Genomic DNA, 23,806 nt, shown 5'->3' with positions numbered 1-23,806 from the left:
TATCTGTGTTCCTTTCTGGTCTATGTTGCTTTTAGGATCTCTCTTTGCTTAGAGGACCCCTTTCAAGATTTCTTGTAGGGCTGGTTTTGTGTTTGCATATTCCTTTAGTTTTTGTTTGTCCTGGAAGCTTTTTATCTCTCCTTCTATTTTCAATGACAGCCTAGCTGGGTATAGTATTCTTGCTGCATATTTTTCTCGTTTAGTGCTCTGAATATATCATGCCAGTCCTTTCTGGCCTGCCAGGTCTCTGTGGATAGGTCTGTTGCCAATCTAATGTTTCTACCATTGTAGGTTACAGATCTCTTGTCCCGAGCTGCTTTCAGGATTTTCTCTGTCTCTGAGACTCGTAAGTTTTACTATTAGATGTCGGGGTGCTGACCTATTTTTATTGATTTTGAGGGGGGGTTCTCTGTGTCTCCTGGATTTTGATGCCTGTTTCCTTCCCCAAATTAGGGAAGTTCTCTGCTATAATTTGCTCCAATATACCTCTGCCCCTCTCTCTTTTTCTTCTTCTTCTGGGATCCCAATTATTCTAATATTGTGTCATCTTATGGTATCACTTATCTCTCCAATTCTGCCCTCGTGATCCAGTAATTTTTTTTCTCTCTTTTTCTCAGCTTCTTTATTTTCCATCATTTGGTCTTCTATATAACTGATTCTCTCTTCTGCCTCATTTATCCTAGCAGTTAGAGCCTCCATTTTTTATTGCACCTCATTAATAGCCTTTTTGATTTTGACTTCGTTAGATTTTAGTTCTTTTATTTCTCTAGAAAGGGTTTCTCTAGTATCTTCCATGCACTTTTCAAGCCCAGGTAGTATCTTTAAAATCGTCATTCTGAACTCTAGTCCCGACATCTTACTAATGTCCGTATTGATTAGGTCCCTGGCAGTCGGTACTGCTTCTTGTTCTTTTTTCTGAGGTGATTTTTTCCATCTTGTCCTTTTGTCCAGAGGAGAATAGATGAATGAGAGAACAAAATGCTAACAGGGTAACAACGACCCCAGAAAAATATACGCTAAACAAATCAGAAGAGACCTTCCAGAGAGTGGTCGCTTTTCTGTTCAGAGAGTTGCTGCTATTCTTTTCTTTGATCTCCTGTTGAGTTCGTGGGTGTTCAGAATGGTTTGATCCCTATCTAGCTCAATTCCTGGGACCAGACGAAATTTAGGTCTCCTACTCCTCCACCATCTTGCTTCTCCGCAAGTAGCATGACTTTCTGTTGGCTTCCTTTTCTGGGTTATACCTTGCTGTTTAACAGATTCTTCCTCATTGGTAAAATATACTTTTGACAATGAAGGTAGGATCTAATTTTACATCACAATCAATCAGTTGGATCTGGAGAGAAGATTCACATGAGCGAAGGAACATACCCCACCTTCAGCCAAACCATAACAGTTTTGCAAACTCTTTAGGAGGAAATAGGTCAGAAATATTCTATACAGATTTTTGGCACCAGCTGGGAGCAATAATATGTCTCAATGCAGTCTACCAATTAAAAAATCTCTCTCTCGTTTTTATTTAATTTAAAAATTGATTTTAGGGATCAGGGTTAGTTCCAGTTGCAAAAAAAAATAAAAAGATAAATATTAAAATGCCAAGTTACACATGTAGTGCACTTTAAAGTCCAACATGTTCAAACATAAGCCAATGAGACAATCACTCATTTGTGCAAAATTTATCATATTTAAAATATCATTACTTCCATGCTCAGATTTTCAGGAACACAACTGTTGGAGTCCACATGGTTATTTGTATGCTATATCACTGTTAAATGTATACCTGCAAATCTTGCTTTGGACTTTTTTCAGACACAATTATTCATTGAATGTTCAAGTTTTGCCATATCTTTCATCCCTTCCCTTCTCTCTGTCCTCTCCCTTCTCCTGCCCAATGCCCTTTTGGTCCCTGTGCCCAGATAGTCAGTGAGGTGTATCTTTGTAAAACTGAGAAGCTTTATACATATTCCATAACAAGGAGCATAAATGAAAATGAGATGCTAAGTTGCACCTAGAAAAAATAGGTGTAATATACATACGTGCTTTATGTGTTATGTCACCATCTTAAATCAGGCATCAATTATTTATGAAGTGAACTAAACTATTTTTGAACTGAATTATATTTGCAATGCATATAGCCATTTAGAATGATGATTTCTAGGGGTATATAATTATGCAGTGAAATATTTTCTTTTTGCTAAGATTTTCTCTGTTTTCGCTTTAAGAGAAGTCTGTGAGAAATAACACTCTAAAAACATTTTCATTTTTCACAAGCATTTCTTGGGGCTAAAACAGACTAAATCTTAGCAAAAATAAATTTTTGAATTTTCTTACATAACTGTATATAAATATGTGATGTCAATCAAGTTTAGTATTTTACATTTTGACCACCGTATATTATTTGTCTTTCATCAACAATCCTATGTTATATTGCTCTGTGTATTAATGCTCCTGTGTTCCTGAAACTCATTTACTTCCAACACTGTGCGCTAAGCTTCATCTGGCTCCTGGTATTGGGATGTAACGGGTGTTTTCCTTCTCTTTATTCTTTAACATGGTCTTTATGTGAGGGATAGGCCTACGAGAGATGATTAGAAATACTACTTAACATAATTTAACCATTGGTCTATATCTCTTAATCCCCGACCTCATCCAGACTCTGATCTCATCTTCTAGTGTTCGGTCAAGTGTGGCAAAGGTGTACGTCATCGGACTGTGAGGTGTACTAACCCTAGAAAGAAATGCGTCCTCTCCACCAGACCCAGGGAGGCTGAGGACTGTGAGGATTACTCGAAATGCTACGTGTGGCGAATGGGCGACTGGTCTAAGGTGAGACTCATTCTGTACATTCTCAGTATTAGGGGATCTATAGAGGTATGGATCGTGAGAGATGGAGTGTTATATTCCCAGGTTCACATCCTATCTGTCTGTCCATGATCATGAGCTCTATAAAACCATTTTAAAGATCAGGTGTGATAAATGTAGTTTGACACAAAGGAAGCTCTCAAAAAATACTATCTATTATTATTTTGTTGTGAATTTTTATTGATATCATTCTTTGTCAGAATATTTTTGCATTAAACTTATCTAATAAACAATACTATCAGATAAGTACATTGAAAATATAACTAAGGGATGTAGTAACAGCATCACGCAGAGGCAATTTCCATCTTAATATGTAAAAGGCATTCTTTTTCCCACCAATTTTGGGGTTGTGTATAGAAGAAATGGAAAGGAACGGCATTCTTGAAGGTCTTTGGTCAAATCAAGTAGACACAATTCATATGGCAGGTGAATGGTAAGTTTAATTTTGTGAAAATATTTAAATTTATGAATAAAGTAGAACCTCATATATAAGTGAGCCATAGAAAACAGCTCATCTATTCATTCTATATAAAGTATTAATAAATCCTATGTTTTAAGATAAAATTCTGATCATTTCTGGGTGAAAACAGCTCTCAAATACTAGTCTTCAAAAATGTAAGTATTAATCAAATAATCCCCTGTGCCTTGCCACATTCAGCTGTGATATTATATACTTATTATCATGGAATCATAAAATACTAAGGCTTAGAAGAGACATAATAAATCCTCTCTTCTTTCCCTTTATTTTATATGTGAAAAAAACAAGTGGTAGCTGCTGGGGCATGGTAGGGAGTGTGGTGCCTTTTCATAAAGAATCCTAAAGGACATTCTGGAAGAAATATTCTCAATGTGTAACACACTGTGGTTAGCCAGTTTGTGTAACGTTGCCCCAAAAGAAATTCCTGACACTGAAAATCTATTTTCTTGTGATTACTGATGTCTTTCCTCTCTAAAACTGTTTGCATATTAGCATCCCATGTTCTCATAACCTATACTCTTCTTTCAAAGACCTACAACATTCAAAGTTTACATTGGGACTCTTTAAAGGATGCATTTGTAGACAATGTAAATTGATTCCTCCCTACAGAATTAGGAAATATTCAACCCAATCCATGCAGCTTTGAACTGGTGAACCATAGAAGGAAAACTTCACACTTTAGAGGAAACAACTTTTAGGGGAAAGAGAATTCCAAATTAACCACAATTTATTTTATTTTTAGGGTTAATGTTTTCCTAATTCTAAGGGAGGGAAATACAGTGGGATGATAGGGGCAAGACGTGGTTTGGAAGTCAAGACAGGAGGGGCATAGTTTGGACTCCCTCATTATACAGATGGACCAATTGGTCAAGCTATTGAATACCTTTGTATCTTTGCTTCCCTATGAGTGAAATAAGGAAAATAGATAACACCATAATTTTCAAGCTCTGTGTATATTAACTCTTTCTTCAGCACTGAACGCATAAAATAGGACAAGGGAATGAAAGTCCTAGTTGGAGGGGTATGGGAAAGACCATCCATTGCTCTCTTTTCATTGTAGCTACTCCACATTTGTTTATTTTGGCTAGTGAAATTTGAGGTGTTTTCCTTAAGTGAAACAGTTCTTTTTCTAAGAAAAAGTTTAAAAACACTAGAATAGATGAGCTCTACTTTTCCAGCTTTATTAATTAATAGGGATATTTTAAGTGAGGGGTGCCTAGATGGCTCAGTCGGTTGGGCGGCTGACTGTTGGTTTTGGCTCAGGTCAAGATCTCCAGGTGGTGAGGTCTTTAAAAAAAGGAAATGCTTTAAGTGATAAGTGTTAATCTCCAGGTAACTCTAAAAAAGAAAAATTGTAATTGCAAAAAACGGAAGATCCAGGTGTTGTTAAAATTTATGGCACAGAACTATAAGCTCCTTCATTGCTGCATGTGGAACTGTGGCTAGCAAATCCTATTTGCGTGACCCTACTATTGCTCTTGATTAATAAACGTGCCTATTATGTGGCCTCTGGTTACATCTTAGGCAAAATCAAAATTAACTGGGGAGATCATAAAAAACGTAACTTTTGGTTTTCCATCCTAAGCCTGAAAAAATGTTTTTTCCAATTTACCAGAGTAACATGTGTGTCCCTTTTTAGGTATACTGAAACTGAATTACTTTAAGTTGGTTTTGTGGAGTTATTATATTGCTACCCAGCTTGAACATAGATAGCCTTTGCGGGTAAGGAAAGGAGTAGATAGTTCTAATAACTATTCATCTTTGTTCTGTGATGTTTTACCTTTGTCTGTTGGCCTGTTGATTTTTGTTTGCTTATTTAGAAGATTCAGTATGTTGCATTTTTTTCTTTATATGGATATAAGTCTGCTCTTTTCTTTAAACCTGTTTCCTTGTTCTTTTTTATGACCGAGGTCTCAGCATAACAGATTTAAACAGCATGCACAATTAAAGCAAGTGGCTCCATGTGAATTTTATTGACTTCACCCCTTCTTTTTCACTCCTAACATATCACTTTCATGTTAAAATAAAAACCATCCCCCAATAATTACAGAGAAACGGAATAATGCTGCGATTATTAAGTTTCAGTGATTAAAGTATTCATGGACAGAGGGAGCACATAGATTTCTTATTCTTATCAGCTGTGTCCCTGGCACAGGAATAGCAACAAGATGTGTGCAATTGTGGGTGGATTTCTGTGCTCCCCGGAGTTCAATTAATCTGTCAGTTTCACTCAGATTCTACTAGTATTTTTTAAACTATTGATAAACTGAAGTAGACTTAAAATGAAGCCTCGGGTTGGCTTTAATCAGGGATATTCAATGAGATATCCACAAAAATCTAGCTATGAAACCATGTTCTTCCCTCCATAATATGGGGGAATCACTAGAGAATCAGTTAAAAGACAAATATATCCTCAGCTTCTCCCACTGGCTAGAAGTCGTTAACCACTGCTGAGCCAGTGGTGTATCGACTAAATAGAAGCTTCCTAAGAAAAAGGTTTGTTTATGCCTCAAACTCTGTTCACTGCATTCGTATCAGCCTATGTGATCTCCATCATTTCTGTTTTGGTAGCTTTGTGTAAACAGTGGAGAAATTGCTCTCAATTTGAGAGAGAAAAATATAAATCCAGGAATATTCAAAAGAGAAAAATCACTCATAAAAACATCACCTCTGATTTCTAAGTAGATATAATACAGCCTTTGTTGGATAGTACTTATGTTTATTTCATTGAGACTAGAAAATTGGCAAAAAATAGGATACAAACAGTGTGGCTGCTTAGCTCTGGCTTGCATTAACTATTCACACAATTCTATGCCACATTCTACTATATCTCGGATATAGATGTGGCCTTGGGGTCTTTCTCAGGAGAACAGAACATGACCCATATGTTTCTGGGCAGTAAAAAAATCCATATTCACTCATTTAAGCCGTCCTTAGAATACTGACGTGAAAAATAACATAGTCCCTTATGTTTAATGAAATGCCTTATTGTCTGCCAGAATTTGACCTTTCTGCCTTTATTTGAACGTCTGCAGCTTCTTGTTTTCATTATTGGAGGCCTATAGAGGAGCAAATAAAAAGTATTGTTTTATCTACCTGTTACACAAAATTTGGTCCTTCCTGAAGCTTTTATAGCATTAACTTTTTGTGCAGTATTAACAAGAGAACTCAATTCAAGTGAATTTTAATGAGACACAAAACACCTTGGAATTATACATAATTATTCCTGGTTTGTCCTTAGATTCAATTCATATTCTATAATTTGAATTTAATTTATTCCTTCAAAATTCTGGAATGTGAATAGTTTTGGCCACATCTCACATCATGACATGATAAATAGATTTTTGGACAAGAGATGATGAGTCTTTTGTGATGGTATAATTCAAAATAATGCTGGAAGCACAATAAATCATTTTGGATGATTTAATTGTACAAATAATATGGTCTATCTTTTTTTAGAAGTGATAAATATAAAGCTTGCAGTATAATGAGTGATTTTTAACTTATCCTGTAAAAGGAAACCATAATTATATCCAGTGTATTCAGTTGAAGAGGAATCTAAAAACTATGAAATTATGAATAATCACAGAGGACCTTTCCTTCCACTGGAGGAAAGCTCAGTGAATCATTGAAGGAAAATTAAAGAAAGAAATCCTGACCAATGCAATCAAGAATGTCCTAAACTAAATGACTAGATGACACTATGTTTTTAATCATGCACCTACAGAACCTAGTATTTTTGCATTAAGTCAAAAGAGACAAAAAGAACCAGAGCCAGAATTCCCAAAGGAGGAATTTCTTGTTGCCCCATGGCCGGGCGAGGCTTTAGGACTGTGGAATTCTGCATTATCTGGACTGACCCAATGCTGGCATACACACACTCCAATTAAAATCCACTTGCTGGAGGTCGCAGAATCCAAATGTATATCTTGCTGGTTTTTAATACAAATAAACCAAGTGGATTTGTAACAGAGTAGTAGAGGGAAGTTTAACCCCTTGTTAGAGGATTTCCCATTCAAATTTAAAGAAATAATTAGCTGCAAATAACCAAATTAAATACCTTAATAGAATGTAAAAATAGAAAATGTTAAGTATCAGCTGACATCAGAGAATCAAAGGAATGAATAAAATGACAACTGCTATAATGGAGAGAATATATTGTTAAATAGATACATTACTAAGACTGATATTTACCAAAGATCCGAATGTCATCCTTTTTATAAGACTAAATTTATATTAACCTATGAATTCTTAAGTCTTACATTCCCCACATTAAGTTCCATGGAAAACTCATTCCTTGGGATATGGTCTCCAGGTGTGAGAAATAATGTAGTTAAACAAAGATAATCAAATACTGTTTGCTATAGGACTTTCAGATCCTTTAACGTTTTTCTATACTTGGTAAATCTCAAAGAGAGACTCTAGTGTTTCTCTTTTCTTTTTTCTTTTAACCAAAGATCACTTTTGCAGAGCATATAGCTAGTTTGTTATTTACTGTAATACACTTTGGCAAGGCTTACATTAGATTACTCAAATTTGAAACACTAGTTTTGTAAGTGCTTTTTTTGAAACAGGAGAAAATTTGTAGATTGAAGCCAAACTGAAATTATCTATAATCTAAAAAACTCTTCTTGGTGGATTAGCATTTCTATATAGCATTATTTTCTAATTATGTCTACAAGTCATTGGAAAGATAACTGCCTACCGTTTTTTACAATTAGAGTCTCCTAAGACAGGAAGATTTGAGCAGCTACCTCATAAATGAACATGAATCTGTCACACTGAAATCTATCATTGTTGGATAGTCAATGAATTAAAGAAATCAGAGGTTGTGGGTTTGGTTTTAAACATTTGGGCAAGATGTCCTACAGAAGACATATTTTACATTATAGGAATATTTACTTCGAAATACGCTTGTCTCTGAGTAAGCTGTGCAGAGTAAAGAAATTAGTGATAAACAGGATACTTTTCATCAGGAAAGACTTTCTACTGTGTTGTTCAGATACATCCACTGAGCATTTACACAATTTGCTATTCACCATTCTATCTGGAGAAGATAGCTGTCTTCTAAACCATGCACAAAATCCCCAAACTATTGGCTATCAAATTGTTTTGCCTCTGACTCTTTATACTGCAAGAGAGTGGGGCATTTTTTGCATTGCTACCATTTTTAGTTTTAAAGTCTCCTAAGAATCTGATCTCTTGCCCCAGGTACATTAAAAAAAAGGGGGGGGCGCTTCGGTGGCTCAGTCAGTTAAGCATCTGCCTTCAACTCAGGTCATGATCCCGGGTTTTGGGATCGAGCCCCGTATCAGGCTCCCTGCTCAGCAGGGAATCTGCTTCTCCCTCTCCCTCTGCCCCTCCCCTCTGCTCATGCTCCCTTCTCTCTCTGTGTTCTCTTTTTCAAATAAATAAATATTTAAAAAATGAATTTATAAAAAAAAACACAAATTTTAAAATGTTTGAATTACTCAAAGTTGTCAAAGCATTTGGCTGATATGATTGAACATAGCAGAAATATATTAGCTTAAAAAGTGATGCACACATACTATCTGTGTTATATCTTCTATCTAGAGAAAATTTATAATTTAGAGAGATTGAAGTGGTGTCTCTGTGTCTATGTGTATGTGTGTATATATATGTAATGTATGTGTGTATATATGTAATTATATATGCATATACATGTATAATTATAAATGCAGATATAAGAACATGTATTTAACATCCTTTGGATTGGAAAATGCAAGCGGATTTTTTTAATCCACAAGGCTTAATTATACTGTCTTCTTAATAAATCCTTGAAAAATTGCTAGACTTATAAAATAATACTGTCAATGCTCTTTTGCTACATACCAGGGTATCTGTAATTTCACTTTATAAATCATACCTGAAAGCATTTCAGTAAATAAATATGACTTAATTAAAAAATTACTCTTGATGTTCTTTATAGGGTATAGAGCATGGAACATGCCAAAATTCATTTTGGGGACATTGAGTGTCAGTAGGTTGTTGGATGGGGATGGAAAGTTTCCACTAAAAAATACAAAGAAATTTGATAAGAATGTTCTAAATTCAGTAGTCTTAGCACTGTTTTTTGCTTAGATGTAGTGAAGTATATGCTTACCAAATAGAGGATATCCAGAGATAGATAGAACCAGATCACCAGGACTACCAGAGAAAGACATCTTTAAAATGCAAGAAACATACACAAATGAGTAGCCAGTTAGAAAGGCATCATATGGGGTCTTTGGATGCAGAATGTAACAAAAGGGAAAATTATTTTAACAGGTCCCTGGTTTTGCTTAAGTTTGTCTGGGGCACCCAGAGAGCCTAGGAGCACAACCAGCATCCATCTTGTATGCCAGAGAGCAGTTCCACAGGCCCCCTAACCTCATTCCTACAGCTGTAAAATGTGCCAAAGCAACTGTAGGTCTTTCTGAATATCACAGTGCTCTAACTGTGCAAGTAAAAGTAGTAATCCAGTGTCAGTGATGCAGTGGTCCAAATGGTGCCTAGCCCAAAGAAGAGTATTTTGAGCTACTTAAAATGAAAGATCTACTTTAGAGACAAAACACAAATTGATTGGATTAGAAATATATAAACCTGTAACTTTATATACTATATACAGAATATGTACAAGTCCATATAGGAAAATAAAAGTAGGAAACACGTTTAGATATAAACACACACATGCACATGCATGTGCGTGCGGCTTCAGGGCTCAGAAAGGCAACAAGAGATGTTGATTGAGGGGTGCCATGGGACAACCAGAAAGCTCCATCTACGGGGAGCAATTTCTACTTCTTTCTGCCCAGGTGCCTCCACATATCTGTTTCCCCATACTACTAAGATTGGATGTTATCACACTTTCTTTTAACCAATTTGATAGGTGAGAAAAATGATATCTCATTTTGAAATGCACACATTCTTTGACTCAACAACTCCAGTGCCAAAGATTTTCCTTACAGACATTCTTACCTAATTTGCCAACCGTATTTATGAAGATACTCATTGCGGCCTTCTTTGGCACAACAAAAATTTGGAAACGACCCATATGTCCATTAACTAGTTATATAAATCATAATACCATATTCAAACAGTAGCATACTGTAGTTTTTAAAAATATATTTATAGATAAATACATAACGATGGGAAGGTTTCTCCAAGACCTACTATTAAGTGAGCAAATATTATGCAGAAGAGTCATATAGTATGGACTGAAGTTGTTTACATATATGATTTTTATACATATTAAAAATTTGGGGGTGCCTGAGTGGCTCAGTCAGTTAAGCATCCGACTCTTGGTTTTGACTCAGGTCATGATCTCAGGGTCCTGGGATCGAGCCCCATCTTGGGCTCCATGCTTGGCATGGGGTCTGCTTGTCCCCCTCCCTCCCCACTCTGCTCCTTCCCCAGCTTGCATGCTCCTGCTCTCTCTCAAATAAATACATAAAATCTTTTTCAAAAAATTTTCTGCACAGATATACAAAGAGTAGTTTATTTGAATTACATTGGAAAAAAGGGCCTTCTGTGCTTATAATTCTACCATATCCATATATTACTTTTAATTTTATAAACAGGTTAACATTTTCTGTCTGAAATTAAAAGAAAACTCATACTTTCCTAATACTCAAATATTTTCAGGCTACCATGTCAAAACTGACTGATGTCATGGGTATAGAAAGATGCCGAGAGAATATTACAAAATTCCTAGGGAGGGGAGAAGATTGGGATCTGTAAGAGGTATGATAGCTCAGTGTATGGAGTCCCACAGCCTTGGGTTTGAATTCTGGATCTTCTGTTCAGATAAGTTAATGAATCCAAATGAAATAATTCATGGAAAGTTCTTAGCATAGTGTCAGATACATAGTAACCAAGTAAATGCTGGCCATTCATATAGTAGTGTAAGTAGAGATGAGGAGAAATGGTTGGCTTTGAGAAATTGTTTTGAGGTTAAAATGAACAGAACTGGGGTTGGTTATTTGTGGAGGGAGATAAGGAAGAAGCAGGTATTAAGGTATTAAGAAGGACTCCCAGGTTGGCTTTCTGGTCTGAACAATTTGTACGGATGATTCTTCTGTGATAGGAAATAGGAAACCCTAAGAGAAGAGTCAGGTTGGAGGGGAAAGATTTCCACTTCTCTTTTGAACTGTTTCATTTGCCTGTAAAAGACTTAAATACTGACATCTAGTAGGTAGATCAGAGAAGAGAAATTGGGATGGAAATATAAATTTTGGAATCATCCACATTTAGATGATGTTTAAATTTTTCAAGTCTAATTGTGCCCAAGGAGGGAGTGTAGCTAGAAAAGGGAGTGTAGCTGGAGAGAGTTGAGGGAGAGGCAGGCTGTGTCTTTATTCTCTGCCCAAACTTCAGTTGCCCTTGGACTCCGCCATCAGCATGCCAAGAGTTCCTCAAATTGTGTATATTTGAAACAAAATTCCTCATTTTATTTCCTCAAACCATACCCCACTCCCAATTTCCTTTTTCTTGAAAAATGTCAATTATCATCTTCCCAGCTCCTTGGGCTGGAAACTATCCTTGGCTCTTCTTCTTGATACAAATAGGGCTTTGCTTCAGTTGTTTTTTGCTTCCAATATAATAATGCAGTCCTTTTTATTTTTTTCCCCCAGGATTAGAGTAACAGTTTCTAATGTGCTTCCTTCCCCGAGTACTCCTATTTCATACCCATCCACTCACAGGGATGACTTCATCACTCTATCCTATAGCCTAAGTATTTCCAGAGAATTGCCTTTTGATACTCATGCTGGCATTCAAAGCTTTCCATATTCTGGTCCTAACTTACCTATTGAGAACTGTCTTATTATTCTCCTTAATTGGGTATCTCCACTAAGCTGAGGCCTGAGCAGTTTGTACTTGTACATTCTCTGTGTCTTTGTTGAAATATCTTCACCTAGAATGTGTTTCCTCCAATACTTGAGTCGTTCAAGGACCATCTGAAGTGTCTGATTTTTCAAAGGCTTCCACAATAAATGACAGAATTTCTTTGCACTTAATGACTATGTTACTTTTTCTCTGTTAATTATTTACTGCCTTATGTTGTTGCTGTCTGATTAAGAATATCTTGGGACACCTGGATCCCTCAGTTGATTACATATCCGATTCTTAATTTCAGCTCAGGTCATGATTTCAGCGTCCTGGGATTGAGCCCCACATTGGGCTCCATCCTCAGCAGAGTCTGCTTAAGATTCTCTCTCCCCCTGCTTTCTCTCTCTCTTTCAAGTAAATAAATAAATATTTTTTTAAAAAAAGAATATTTTAACCCCCTTTACCCTTCTCACAAATCTCTCTGCGTGACCAGAATATTGCATTATATTTAGTGATGTTTATTGAATAAATGATCACTAAACTTTTTCATCAAGTAAGCAAAAAATGTAGTCTACATCTAAACATTGCATTTCTTTTCTTCTGATCCATTTTATTTTCTGACTCTAATTCTATAAGAACTACAATGTCGCATATATTTTACTACAAAAGAATTAGTAACTAGCTTATTTTTCTTCAGGAAAATCAATCAGTATAATTTTATGTAAATATATGACTCCCTTGACCTTTTTCTGTATGGTGGGTCAAACTACTTAAAAAATGTGATTTTTTTTAAAAAAAGAAAGGTAAATCCACCCTTATTTGAATAACATATTGCTTAAGCCAAAAAAGTGCTTAACATTGAGCTTTGAGGTAGCTGGTGGACTTCTTCTGCATTCTCTGGAATCCATGTGACTGAAATTGCTGCCATCAGTTTAGATGGCAGTTATCTAACCTGGAAAGAAAGCAGTGGATGAAAGCAAAGCACACTTACGAATTTTCTCTGTGGCCTGGCAAATACTTGGTTTATTTCAGGTTGGCATAACTTAAAGGTAACTAACATAGTGCTCTCTGTGCTATTTTAAACCAAGACTTTATTAAAACAAACAAAACAAAACATACACACTTCTCTCACATGGCCACAGAGGGATCTGATCCATTTTGGACACAGAATTGTTCAACTAGACCTGGAAAGCATTTTATTTGAAAAGGAAATTCAATCGCCGTCATTCCAAACAGTTCTCTCTGGTGGGAAGATGTTTCACTGGAATGATAGAGATAAAATAGAAATGTCTCAATAGTCTTTTTTCACCTCTCCAACACCGTGTGATTCATAGGCTAGCAGAATCGCAAATGTGTTCAAGACTCTGTGTTTATTAATTGCTTCTTAATGCAAAACATCTTTTTTCTTCCATTATTGTGGTGATCAATGTGTACTTTGATATAAAAAGTTATTTGGGGGGTTAATTTGATGGCCCTTTCATAACATATTCACTTCTCTGCTACTCATTCATAAGCTATTCGGCTTGATTGTGCCACACATTTCCTTGATTTGCTCTAATGATATGCAGACATTTTCATTAAAGAGAAAAGAATAGTTGGAACTGTAGAACTAAATGATGAATTAATTAAACACATATGCAAAAAAAAATCCTCAAACGTCTGACCTCTAGGAATAGATTCAATTCCAAATACCCATGTGTTAAATAAGGCAGATGAACTACTTTAAAAAGACGCTGAAACACTGACCAAAATACATAGCAAATCTTAAAAAACAAACCTAACTTTTGTTCCTTAGTATGCTTGTTTCACACTCACTTTATTAAAAAGTTGAAAGATGGACCTGCCAAACATATACATAAATGAATAGGAATGCTGTGCTAATAATTTCCAGTAGAAGTCATCATTTACTTTCCTTATGAGGTCCACTCTCCACTGCGAACGCTAATTCACTCTTGTTAAACCACTCTGGAATAATCCACTTATTCCCAAAGACAAATTATCCAAGTCAATGCTGTTAACCTTGTTATAGATTGGCACTGATCATTAGAGATTATATCAGGTTCTGTGAGATTGCCTATTATATTGGTTTCAAAAATTTTTTTGAACTCTGTTTGCCAGTGACAATTTTCTCTTAATTTAGGAATTCCTATTTCGTACAGAGGCCAGCTGGAAATGAGTAAAGCATTACAGAGCCTTCCTTAGCTGTTGGCCTAGAGAATACACATTCTCTCCAAAATATATATCTTTGGCACAGTCTAGAAGGAAGGAATCTCGGGTAATCTCTCTGCTGGCCAAGTGTGAGAATTATTATTTTTAACCCCTGAATATACTGAAATTTTGTTTGTCTTTCTAAGGAACTCAAAAGCAAACCAGGGTTAGTTATGTTTGTTAGGCAACAAAACTGCAAATAAATATCTTAGGGTAGCATTTTTACTGTTGGGTTTTCCGCCTCTTTGGTGTGATGTTTCAGAGGACATTTGACAGCATTTACACCTTGAAGAGTTTTACAGTTTAATATGCACAGATTAATAGTTCTATAAACTCACTGGCAAACTAGTTGATTATTTAACTGAGTCTACAAATTTATTTATACTACACTGTCCTGGTGTGTTGCCAAATCCGAGTTATCTAAATATCCAGGGTAACAAATAACTAGCACCAAAACATTGTCTTTGTGACTATTCCAATGTCCTGAAAGGAGAGGTAAGAAACTATCATTTAACCAACAATTTTAAAGTTTGGCGCTTTACTACAGAATCTCCATACCTAAGACTAGATGTGGAAGTGGTTTTTAGCTCCATGTTCAGAATCACGTATGCAGAGTAGATCTACTTGATCTCAGAACCTATCAAGCACAGAAGCACTGTAAGAATCAGAGATCAGTGCAAAGAATGAGAGTCTCCTCTCTACATAGGTGGGTAGTTAAGAGATATTTGTGGATATGCCATTTATAAAGGGTTCTTAAGTGAAAATAACTTTTCTAGAAGTACGTAGATCACTTCTTAGACAAGAAGAAAACAATGTTCTTTGATGAATTTAACAGAGATATGACACTTGGTAGATTTTACCATGAGCTGTTATGGAAATTCCTACATGATTCATGAATTTTCAATTGACAGAAAGATAATTCTATCACATTGCAAAAGTAGATTCAAGTAGTGCGATGGACAAGAACCTATGAACATTGGGAATCTCTGAAAATCATTCTCCTCTGTGATTTTGACACTTCATAAATTTGTATGTGGCTATTTCTTGGTGCTTATGTAGCTCTTTTTTTTGAATTAAGCATGCTTTACTTATGTAAGTGTATTACAGAGCACGTTTGCTGTCATTCACTACTATTTAGTAAATTTATGTCACTCAGCATAATGGTATTCATAGAAACTTTAGGGAACAACACATGTAGATTATTTTTAAAAGATGCAGATTCTTGATAAACATATTCAAATCTATCATAAAAGGAATATTTCTATATAAAATAATGAGAATTTAGCAGCAGAGTACACTCATATCTTCTATGTAGTATTCGATGCATCAAAAACTTATTTATACCACTGTGCTAATTAAGACCTAATTATCTTCAATCTTTCAAGATTAGACTTGAAAACAAATCATTTCATCAGGCATCAATAAAATGTCTCAAGATATACAGCCTTTTCTTGAACACCTTCTCTAAGGTGTTTACATGTTTTTCAAAGTCTTAAACCAAGACCTGAGCAACACTGTCTAATAATGCCATAAATATTATGTCAGGAGTGAAATGTCCATGGTAAGTTTCTCCCTGCAGTTCACAGGTTGGGCAGTGCCTCAACACTCATCCATCTTTTGTGATGGAAGGAAGGATTCCACACCTTGGCCTACCCATGAGATGGACTTCACAGCCATTCAGAGTTCATTTCATCTCTTTCTATAATAATGCCACATAGTTAAGAGTTTGTTAAGAAAGTTTTTAGTGTGTTTGTTTTTCCTACGTTTTTTCTATTTCCCTTCATGTGTTTGCATTTAGGCCAATTCATAAGTTTGTGAAACCAAGCTGGTCCCTGTCCACTGCAGGGCTATCATCTAACTCAGTACGAATAACTTTCCAAGATTTATATCTGTATCTAACACCAGGTCATCCTTGGCCATTTTTAGAAAAATATATGAGCCAAGGAAACATCCACATACGCTTCCCCCAACTTGTACATCGCTTGCTTCTCCAGATATTTTTCTTCCAGTTAGTTTAAATGAAATTTTCTTAGCTAGAATAAAGTCTGTTAGTTCTTATTACCTGGCACAAGAATGACAGAAAGAAAATAAAATTTCAGGTAATAGAAATGGTTATAAGGTTCTATAAATGTGTATCTCGTTTTAAAAGAGGATAAAGCGTTCTTACTGATTTGCCAACATTTGTATTCATGGTTCTCATTTACTAAATGACTTCCCTAATTATTTTAATAGTCCAAAATGTGAATTATTGAGAAAGTTTCCCTAACCATGCTTAGTGTTTGGTACGTAAGGTACAGTGTAAACATAATTTAATCCAGTGTTAGAAGTTGTCACTAATGTTCCAGGGCCAGGAAGGATTTGTTCCATTAAAAGAGAAATCTATGGTGATATTATCTAAAGATATGGCCCATGTGTTCCCAAGTTCAGGGAAGGTCATAATTTTCTCAAGTAGACTGAAATGATGCATATCACTAAGTCAGTAAAACAAATTTCACTTCCAGAGAATTTGGGGCTCATTTTTTGGTGGGAAAGAGAGATTACCAACACTAGTTCTCCTTGTACCTTGTTATCTTGGTCAAAATTAACTCCAAAGTCATGTGAGCAATTTTCTGAACGGTTTAAGTTTGTTCTAAAGATGACGGTTTCCTTTTTACTCTGGTAAATCTGGGACATCAAGGTTGCATTTCCTGTTCATAATTAAAGACTTCTAGTTCATGGAATTGATTTATGAGGTGCTTTGTTTCAAAGGTCCTTCCAGGCAAGATTAACTATTGAGTTTTTGTCAGACGGTACAAGTCTCTCTATTTAAAATACTCTAGTCAGGGAACTTTCCTTGTAAAAGAAATATCAAATGGCAAGTTATCAGGTACACCTTGTGTTTCTTTACCAGTTGCTGGCAAATTAATGTTGACATTTTAGCGTTTTAGCCTTTAGTGGAAGTCTAGAGTGCTGCCTTGTTTCAAATACATTTTAAATTTACTTGGTACTTTTGTGAAGAGCAAGATTTAGAATGTATTAGATAAATACATTCTATCATCTCCCTTATCATCTAATACATAAATCTACCAGTAAAATGTCTGTAGATGAGGTGACTGTATGCCCCAGATTACCCAGGACTGTCCAATGTGTGCTTGTAGTATAGGAATAATAATTTTAACCACTTCTATTACAAGTGCCCTGATTTGGGTGAGAAATTATATGCTCACCCTGTCTCAAGACAAATCATGCATGTGAATTGTCTTTAAGGCGAACAAGTTTATCTCCTATCTTATAACCTGGGTCATAGCAAAACAAAACAAAAAAGCCCTTCTAATTCACTAATGTTTAAGTTAATAGTAAGATACGAGGATTAGAGGTCCATTGGGCAGGATAGGGACAAGAAAAGATATCTGACTATTAACATAAAGAGGAGTATTAGCAATGTTCTACTATCAAGTAATGCTTAAGCATCCGATCTCTGAATTTAGTATATGTGAGTTGAAATTCCAATTCCACTACTTCTTAACTATAAAGCTTTAGGCAATTTATTTCACTTATTTGAGCCTCTATCTTATCTGTGTAAAAGGAATAAAACTAGTATTCATGGGCTTCATATGAGATACCAAAATAATTATGGCCTAACACAGGCCCTGACATATAATAAATATTAAGTAAGTGCTAACTAGTGTTAGTATCGTATGAAGTAAAATCTTCTGGAGGGAGTGGTATCAGTTTCCCTTGATCTTAAAGCGGCAAACTGTCGTTCTATAGGGCAACTCATTGTTTAAAATACTAAACAATCGGGGAAAAATTAAAAATTAATTAATTAATTAATTAATTATTAAACACTTGGCTAAAAGTGGATGAAATTGCCCAGCTTCTGCCTTGTTTCATAATCTGTTTCTGAGTCCATCTGTTTTATATGTTTTAGTGTCTTGTTAATAAAGTTTACGGATGAAAGCACCAACTCCATCATATTTTTTTTTTTATTGCTGTCTTTATTTTCTGCATGGGATCCTGAACATAATGGGTGATCAATCAATTGGATATTCTGAGACATTTAATCAAACTATAATCTTGACAGAACCTGTACCATACTATTGTTGGCTGGCACACTGAATGACTAGATGATGAAATTAGAGAGTCATTCCTGTTACGAAGCTTCACCACTTAACAATTGCCCCACTACAGTCACTTTTCATAATCAGTGATTGGGAATTTTTACTTTCGTAGTAATTTAGACCCGAAAGTGTAGTTATAATCTACTGCAATGCCTTCCTAACAAAAAGGAAAAATAAGTCCCAGGTAAATTAGTTGCACGAGACAATATTAGAGCCCAGTCTCGTCATTTCAAGGCCAGAATTATTTTGGCTTTTTCTTTTAACCTCTGTCTTTAATCATAGTGACATGATTTGAAGAACTATCCACCTGTTTAGTAGTATCTTCTATAATAAAGTAAGAGCTAATTTAGAAGATACCTTGTGATTTCAATTGTTTTATTTCAAATATCTGTTCACTTTTCATCTATAAAATTTTTACCAAAATGTATTTTATAAAGAAGGTTATTACTAGTAAGAGCCTGATTTTTTTTATTACTAAAGTATGCTAATGAAAATTAGATCCTAAGGCTATTAGACTATTTTTTCATTTTCATTTTTATTTTTTATTTAAAAAAGGTTTTAGACTATTTAATTTTGTGATAAAGCTTATTCTGTTAGTTTCAAAGGCAGAAATGATTCTGTTTTACTTAAATGAATTATAGAACTTCCATTTTTTCCTGGATACTATTTTCGTTTCCAGGTTATTCCCAGATTGTTACAAAACTTAACTTGCATAAGGAATGCAACTAACATCTTTTTCTCTTATGAGTTTTCAAATTTTATGAAAGGCACTATTTAACCATTATCTGCTAAAATTATATATTTTGAGTCATCCTGTGTCAATAGTTACTTTTTTTTATTTTTTACAATCCTGAAAAATGATGTGTTACTTTGATTTGTTCATGTCCTTTGGAGTTGATATAATTCTTTACAACTATTTGGCTACATAAGGCTAAATCTTTACTATGCAGAAAATAATATGATTTGCAAATAAATCATTATTTTCAGAAACAAAACCGTATTTACTCTTTCACATGTAATTTTGATCCCATAGAATAGTTGTATTTTCACAGTCAAATAAGCATCCGTTTATTTGTGTAACAAATTAAATCTGGTGATACATTTGGACCCAAAATATTTGTCTAATAAAAGACCATTGTACATCAAGTGTGTTCTTCTTTGTAAAATATGTTACAAATGAAGAAAAGTCCATTTAGCTAAAGTATAAGGAATTTATTAAAAGGATATTTTATTTAAAAAAATCCAGGTTATGGGCACCTGGGTGGCTCAGTCGGTTAAGCGTCTGCCTTTGGCTCAGGTCATGATTTCGGGGTCCTGGGATCGAGCCCCGGGTCGGGCTCCCTGCTGGGCGGAGAGTCTGTTTCTCCCTCCCCCTCTGCCCCTCCCCCTGCTCATGCTCTCTCTCTCTCAAATAAATAAAGTCTTCAAAAAAAATAATGAATTTGTTGCAAACTAGATATTAGAACTTTAAACACTGTCCACCTCAGTGCATCCCTGGTATCATTCACTGTCTTTCCCTCCAAGTCATGCTGTCCCCCTTTCTTTCTCCTTTACTCACCTATGTCCTTCATGACCCAATGCTGTGCCTGAGGTCAGCCAGAGGTTCTGAACAGCGGCATGCCCAAGTTATGAGTATCGACATTTCTGACCCCCGTTTTGCATCAACTCTGGATGTTGTGACTCATGTTAAATTTTAAGGAAGGGATGGATGGGAAAGGCGGCTCACAATCTAGAAAAAGGAAAGAGCAACAAGGACTTTTAACACATCTTGTATCTCTCCAGTGCTCAATCACCTGTGGCAAAGGAATGCAGTCCCGTGTCATCCAGTGCATGCATAAGATCACAGGAAGACATGGAAATGAGTGTTTTTCTTCAGAAAAACCTGCAGCATACAGACCATGCCACCTTCAACCCTGCAATGAGAAGATTAATGTAAATACCATAACATCACCCAGGCTGGGTAAGCAGACCAAAAAGAGGATGGTTTTGAGAAACATGGAAATGCTCATGGCTTCTTCTGTTTTGCATAGTATTGTAAAGTTAAGTTCTTAATCTATAGGAGTTAGTTTTGTTCTGACTAAAAGGGATATATTTAACTATAGTTTAGGGCAAATGGTCAGGGGGTAAAAAATCCTAAAGACTAAACACTTAGGATTCCTGAAGCTGTCTCCTCAGTGCCTGGTCCTGGAAATACGAATGCCACACCTCTCAAGGTCATCTTATAAAGGGTTGCAGGATGTAACCATGTTTTGGGTTCTGACCAGATTCGTGGCAGAACTATCGACAAAGGTAATGTCTCTGGACAGGTGAGGTTGTGGTGTATATCTTCAATGTCTCCATTGTTAATAGCCGTCCTTTTGATCCTGGGTACAAATTATCCTTCGGAGAGACATAGAGTAAAAATGACTTTCAAGAAGAGTGGGTACCTGGATCTAAACCACTGAAAAAGAGGTAACAGTTTTGAATCCTTAAGGACATAATATTATATACAAATAAATGCTAGTAACATATTGATTTACATAGTTTCTTATGTTATAAATGGTTTCGTATATACTCTCAATTCGTGTTATTCAATCTAATCTATCCTCAAAAAGTAGATTATGTATTTTAAGTAAATATAGCCTGCACTTGCCTAAAAAAATTTCGTAAATGAATTAGCTTTTATTTCTTTGGCAATTAGGGGCTTTTAACAGCACTGCCACCTGACTGTTGTTGGGTTAATTTATGTTTAACACCTTCACTTTTAATCTGTTTGTACAACCTACAGGGTAACAATTTAATCGTACAGAACGATATTGCTAAAATGAAAGGAGTTTCATTGTCTTAGATATTTTTTGACCATAGGATTCAATCAAATGGAAAAGTCTGGTTCTTCACAGAAACACAAAAATTCTCTTTTTCAAGCCAAATAATTAACATTTCTAGGAAATAATCAGTTCAAGTAGAATTAAGAGTAATTAAGACAAAAAGTTAAGCAATCCTAGAGCAGATGCCCTAAATCCATGTATTCAGAACAACATAATCCCTTTCTCTAGCAATTAGCTGGAGTCCTTCTTGAAGTATCATGTGGCAGAAAACGATGGATTACAAGAAAAATTTAATTAAAATTGCATTTTCTCTATTTATTATTTTTTGAAGGTATATCCCCAACCACACAAGCACAGTGGAAACCCTGAGGTTTTAAAAAATAAAATAATGATTCATCTTAGAATGGTGGCAAAAGAAAGATTCCACATACTTAATAACTGTAAATTTCAATCACTTTTGATAATCAGCTCTGATTTTAAAGATGTGTGAAATCAAGATCCCCAGATAGCCCACCTAGTATGTCTGCTCTCAAAGAAATAAGGAATATGAAATAAGTGTGAGCATATTCGTTTTGCTATTTCATCCATAACCATACTTACTCATTTGTATCCCATAAAAGTGGATATAGCGAGCATAGTCCTTTTTTCTTTTTAATCTTCTCAACTAAAAATCCAAAAGAAGCTTAAATGAAAGCCATACAATTGAACCTTAAAAGCCATTTGTATTACAACTCACCGAATTTGGGAAGTCTAGCTTTAATGAGTCTGAAAGAGCTCCTGAGTAAGACCATTATTCATTCATTTTATTCCTTATCATAGGATGTGTGTGTCTGTGTGTGTTTCTTTCTCTCTTTTAAGTTCCAGGAGGCAGTATAAATGAGTCAAAGTGAATGTTCAAAATCCCCCCACTTAAATGCTTGCTGTTTGTTTCTACTCCTGACACCTAGGATAGCTGCATGCATTGAGTTCCCTAATTTCTGCTTCGCAGCCGCGCTGACGTTCAAGTGCCTGGGGGATCAGTGGCCTGTGTACTGCCGAGTGATACGCGAGAAGAACCTCTGTCAGGACATGCGCTGGTATCAGCGCTGCTGTGGTACCTGCCGGGACTTCTATGCCCAGAAGCTGCAGCAGAAGAGTTGACCTCAAGCAGGCTGACTGGCTCACAGCGCTTTGCAATTACATTATTTATAAACACACACACTAGCATGTTTTTCAGGCCAAATATTATCAGATTACATATAATTTAATCGAATTAATTTATTTTTGTGCCTGCCGAACATCCAGTATGGTGTTTGTCTGGGCTATACAAACATTTCGACGTATACTATATGGCTTCATAAATAATTTTATATGAATAAGTTGGATCCAGTTTCCAGAATCAAAATAAAAAGGGAAAAAAAAAAAGAAAAAAGAAAAAAAACAAGATCATTAGGCTCTAAAAAAAATTTTTTTTTGTTTCAGTTAGGGCTCTCTCTAAGGTGCTCTTCTCTCCCTGCCAATACCATTGAGTTATCCAGAATGTATACTAACTTAATGTAATCGTTTAGTTATATATGGAGAGAAATCATTTTTGGTTTTTGGTGTCTTAATGCAGAATTAGCCCATTTTCTGTAATCTACAGGAAATGTGTAAACATAACAAACCTCATCGTGTCGAACAGGTTTTTAGAGAATGTATTATGAATTTGGTTCAGACTTAGAAATATCCATAGGAAAAATTCTACTGTAATTATAACCTTATTTTAATAATGGAAAAAAAAGTCAAAATAGAGACTTTGATCATGTTCATGAACATCTACTTGAACACAAGTATTTTAACAATGAAACACTGTAATGATTTACACTGAATCACCATTGCACTGTTGATATAGTATAGAGAAATCAGTATAGAAATGGTAACATCCTACAAAAATATGTATTATTTTAACATGTTGTCATTAGATTTTAGCTTTTTTTTTAAATATTTTGAACAAAGAAAGCAGTGATCCACCCGTCTCCTTGTATCTTTTTAGCAGATTTATAAAAGACTATAGTACTTAGCCTCACAAATCATGAGAAGATTTACCAAATATTTTTCAGCTTTTCCCCTAGAAACAAGAAAAAAACAAAACACTTATAATACTGTGGTAGTTTCATTGTGTTTTTTCCTTTTGAAAACTAAAAAGTTTTACAATTCTGTGAAACGTTAAAAGAACCAGCTTAAATGTTTTCTTGTGAGAAAATGTTGTACATGATTCACATGATTTCTTAGATTTTTTTCAATAAAATATGTGAAGCTTCCTGTTGGGAGGCAGTTCTTCATAGGTCTCTCACGTCTCTACACGTCTCGGCACTGTCTTCTTTTGTTCGGGAGCGTCTTCTAAGGAATGTTTGTGTAATGAGCAGCCTGGAAGATCGAGATGGTGCAGCAAAGGGCAGATATGCTGACTTCTCATTATAAATAGATTTCTGGCCCTAAAATGGGGGTCTCTCTCCTGTGATCTAAGCCACTGCATGTGCAAATATCATGTGGCTCTCTTGGTG

General features: G+C 35.4%; 1 protein-coding gene across 1 annotated transcript in view; it reads left to right on the top strand.

Annotated features, from left to right (window-relative positions):
* The window catches only part of ADAMTS19 (ADAM metallopeptidase with thrombospondin type 1 motif 19), a 250,382-nt gene extending 226,819 nt beyond the window's left edge, over positions 1-23,563 (top strand). Inside the window, exons 21-23 of the mRNA XM_032425158.1 lie at positions 2,674-2,826; positions 20,260-20,437; positions 22,273-23,563. Coding sequence (XP_032281049.1) covers positions 2,674-2,826; positions 20,260-20,437; positions 22,273-22,424 — 483 coding nt within the window. The 3' untranslated portion in view covers positions 22,425-23,563. The remainder of the gene's footprint in view (positions 1-2,673; positions 2,827-20,259; positions 20,438-22,272) is intronic.
* The last annotated feature ends 243 nt before the right edge of the window (positions 23,564-23,806 follow it).

The sequence above is a fragment of the Phoca vitulina genome, unplaced genomic scaffold (assembly GCF_004348235.1).
Source record: "Phoca vitulina isolate PV1807 unplaced genomic scaffold, GSC_HSeal_1.0 scaffold32, whole genome shotgun sequence".
Lineage (NCBI taxonomy): Eukaryota > Metazoa > Chordata > Mammalia > Carnivora > Phocidae > Phoca > Phoca vitulina.
The sequence above is the reverse complement of the archived record's forward strand: the minus strand, read 5'-3'. Positions and strand labels throughout refer to the sequence as shown.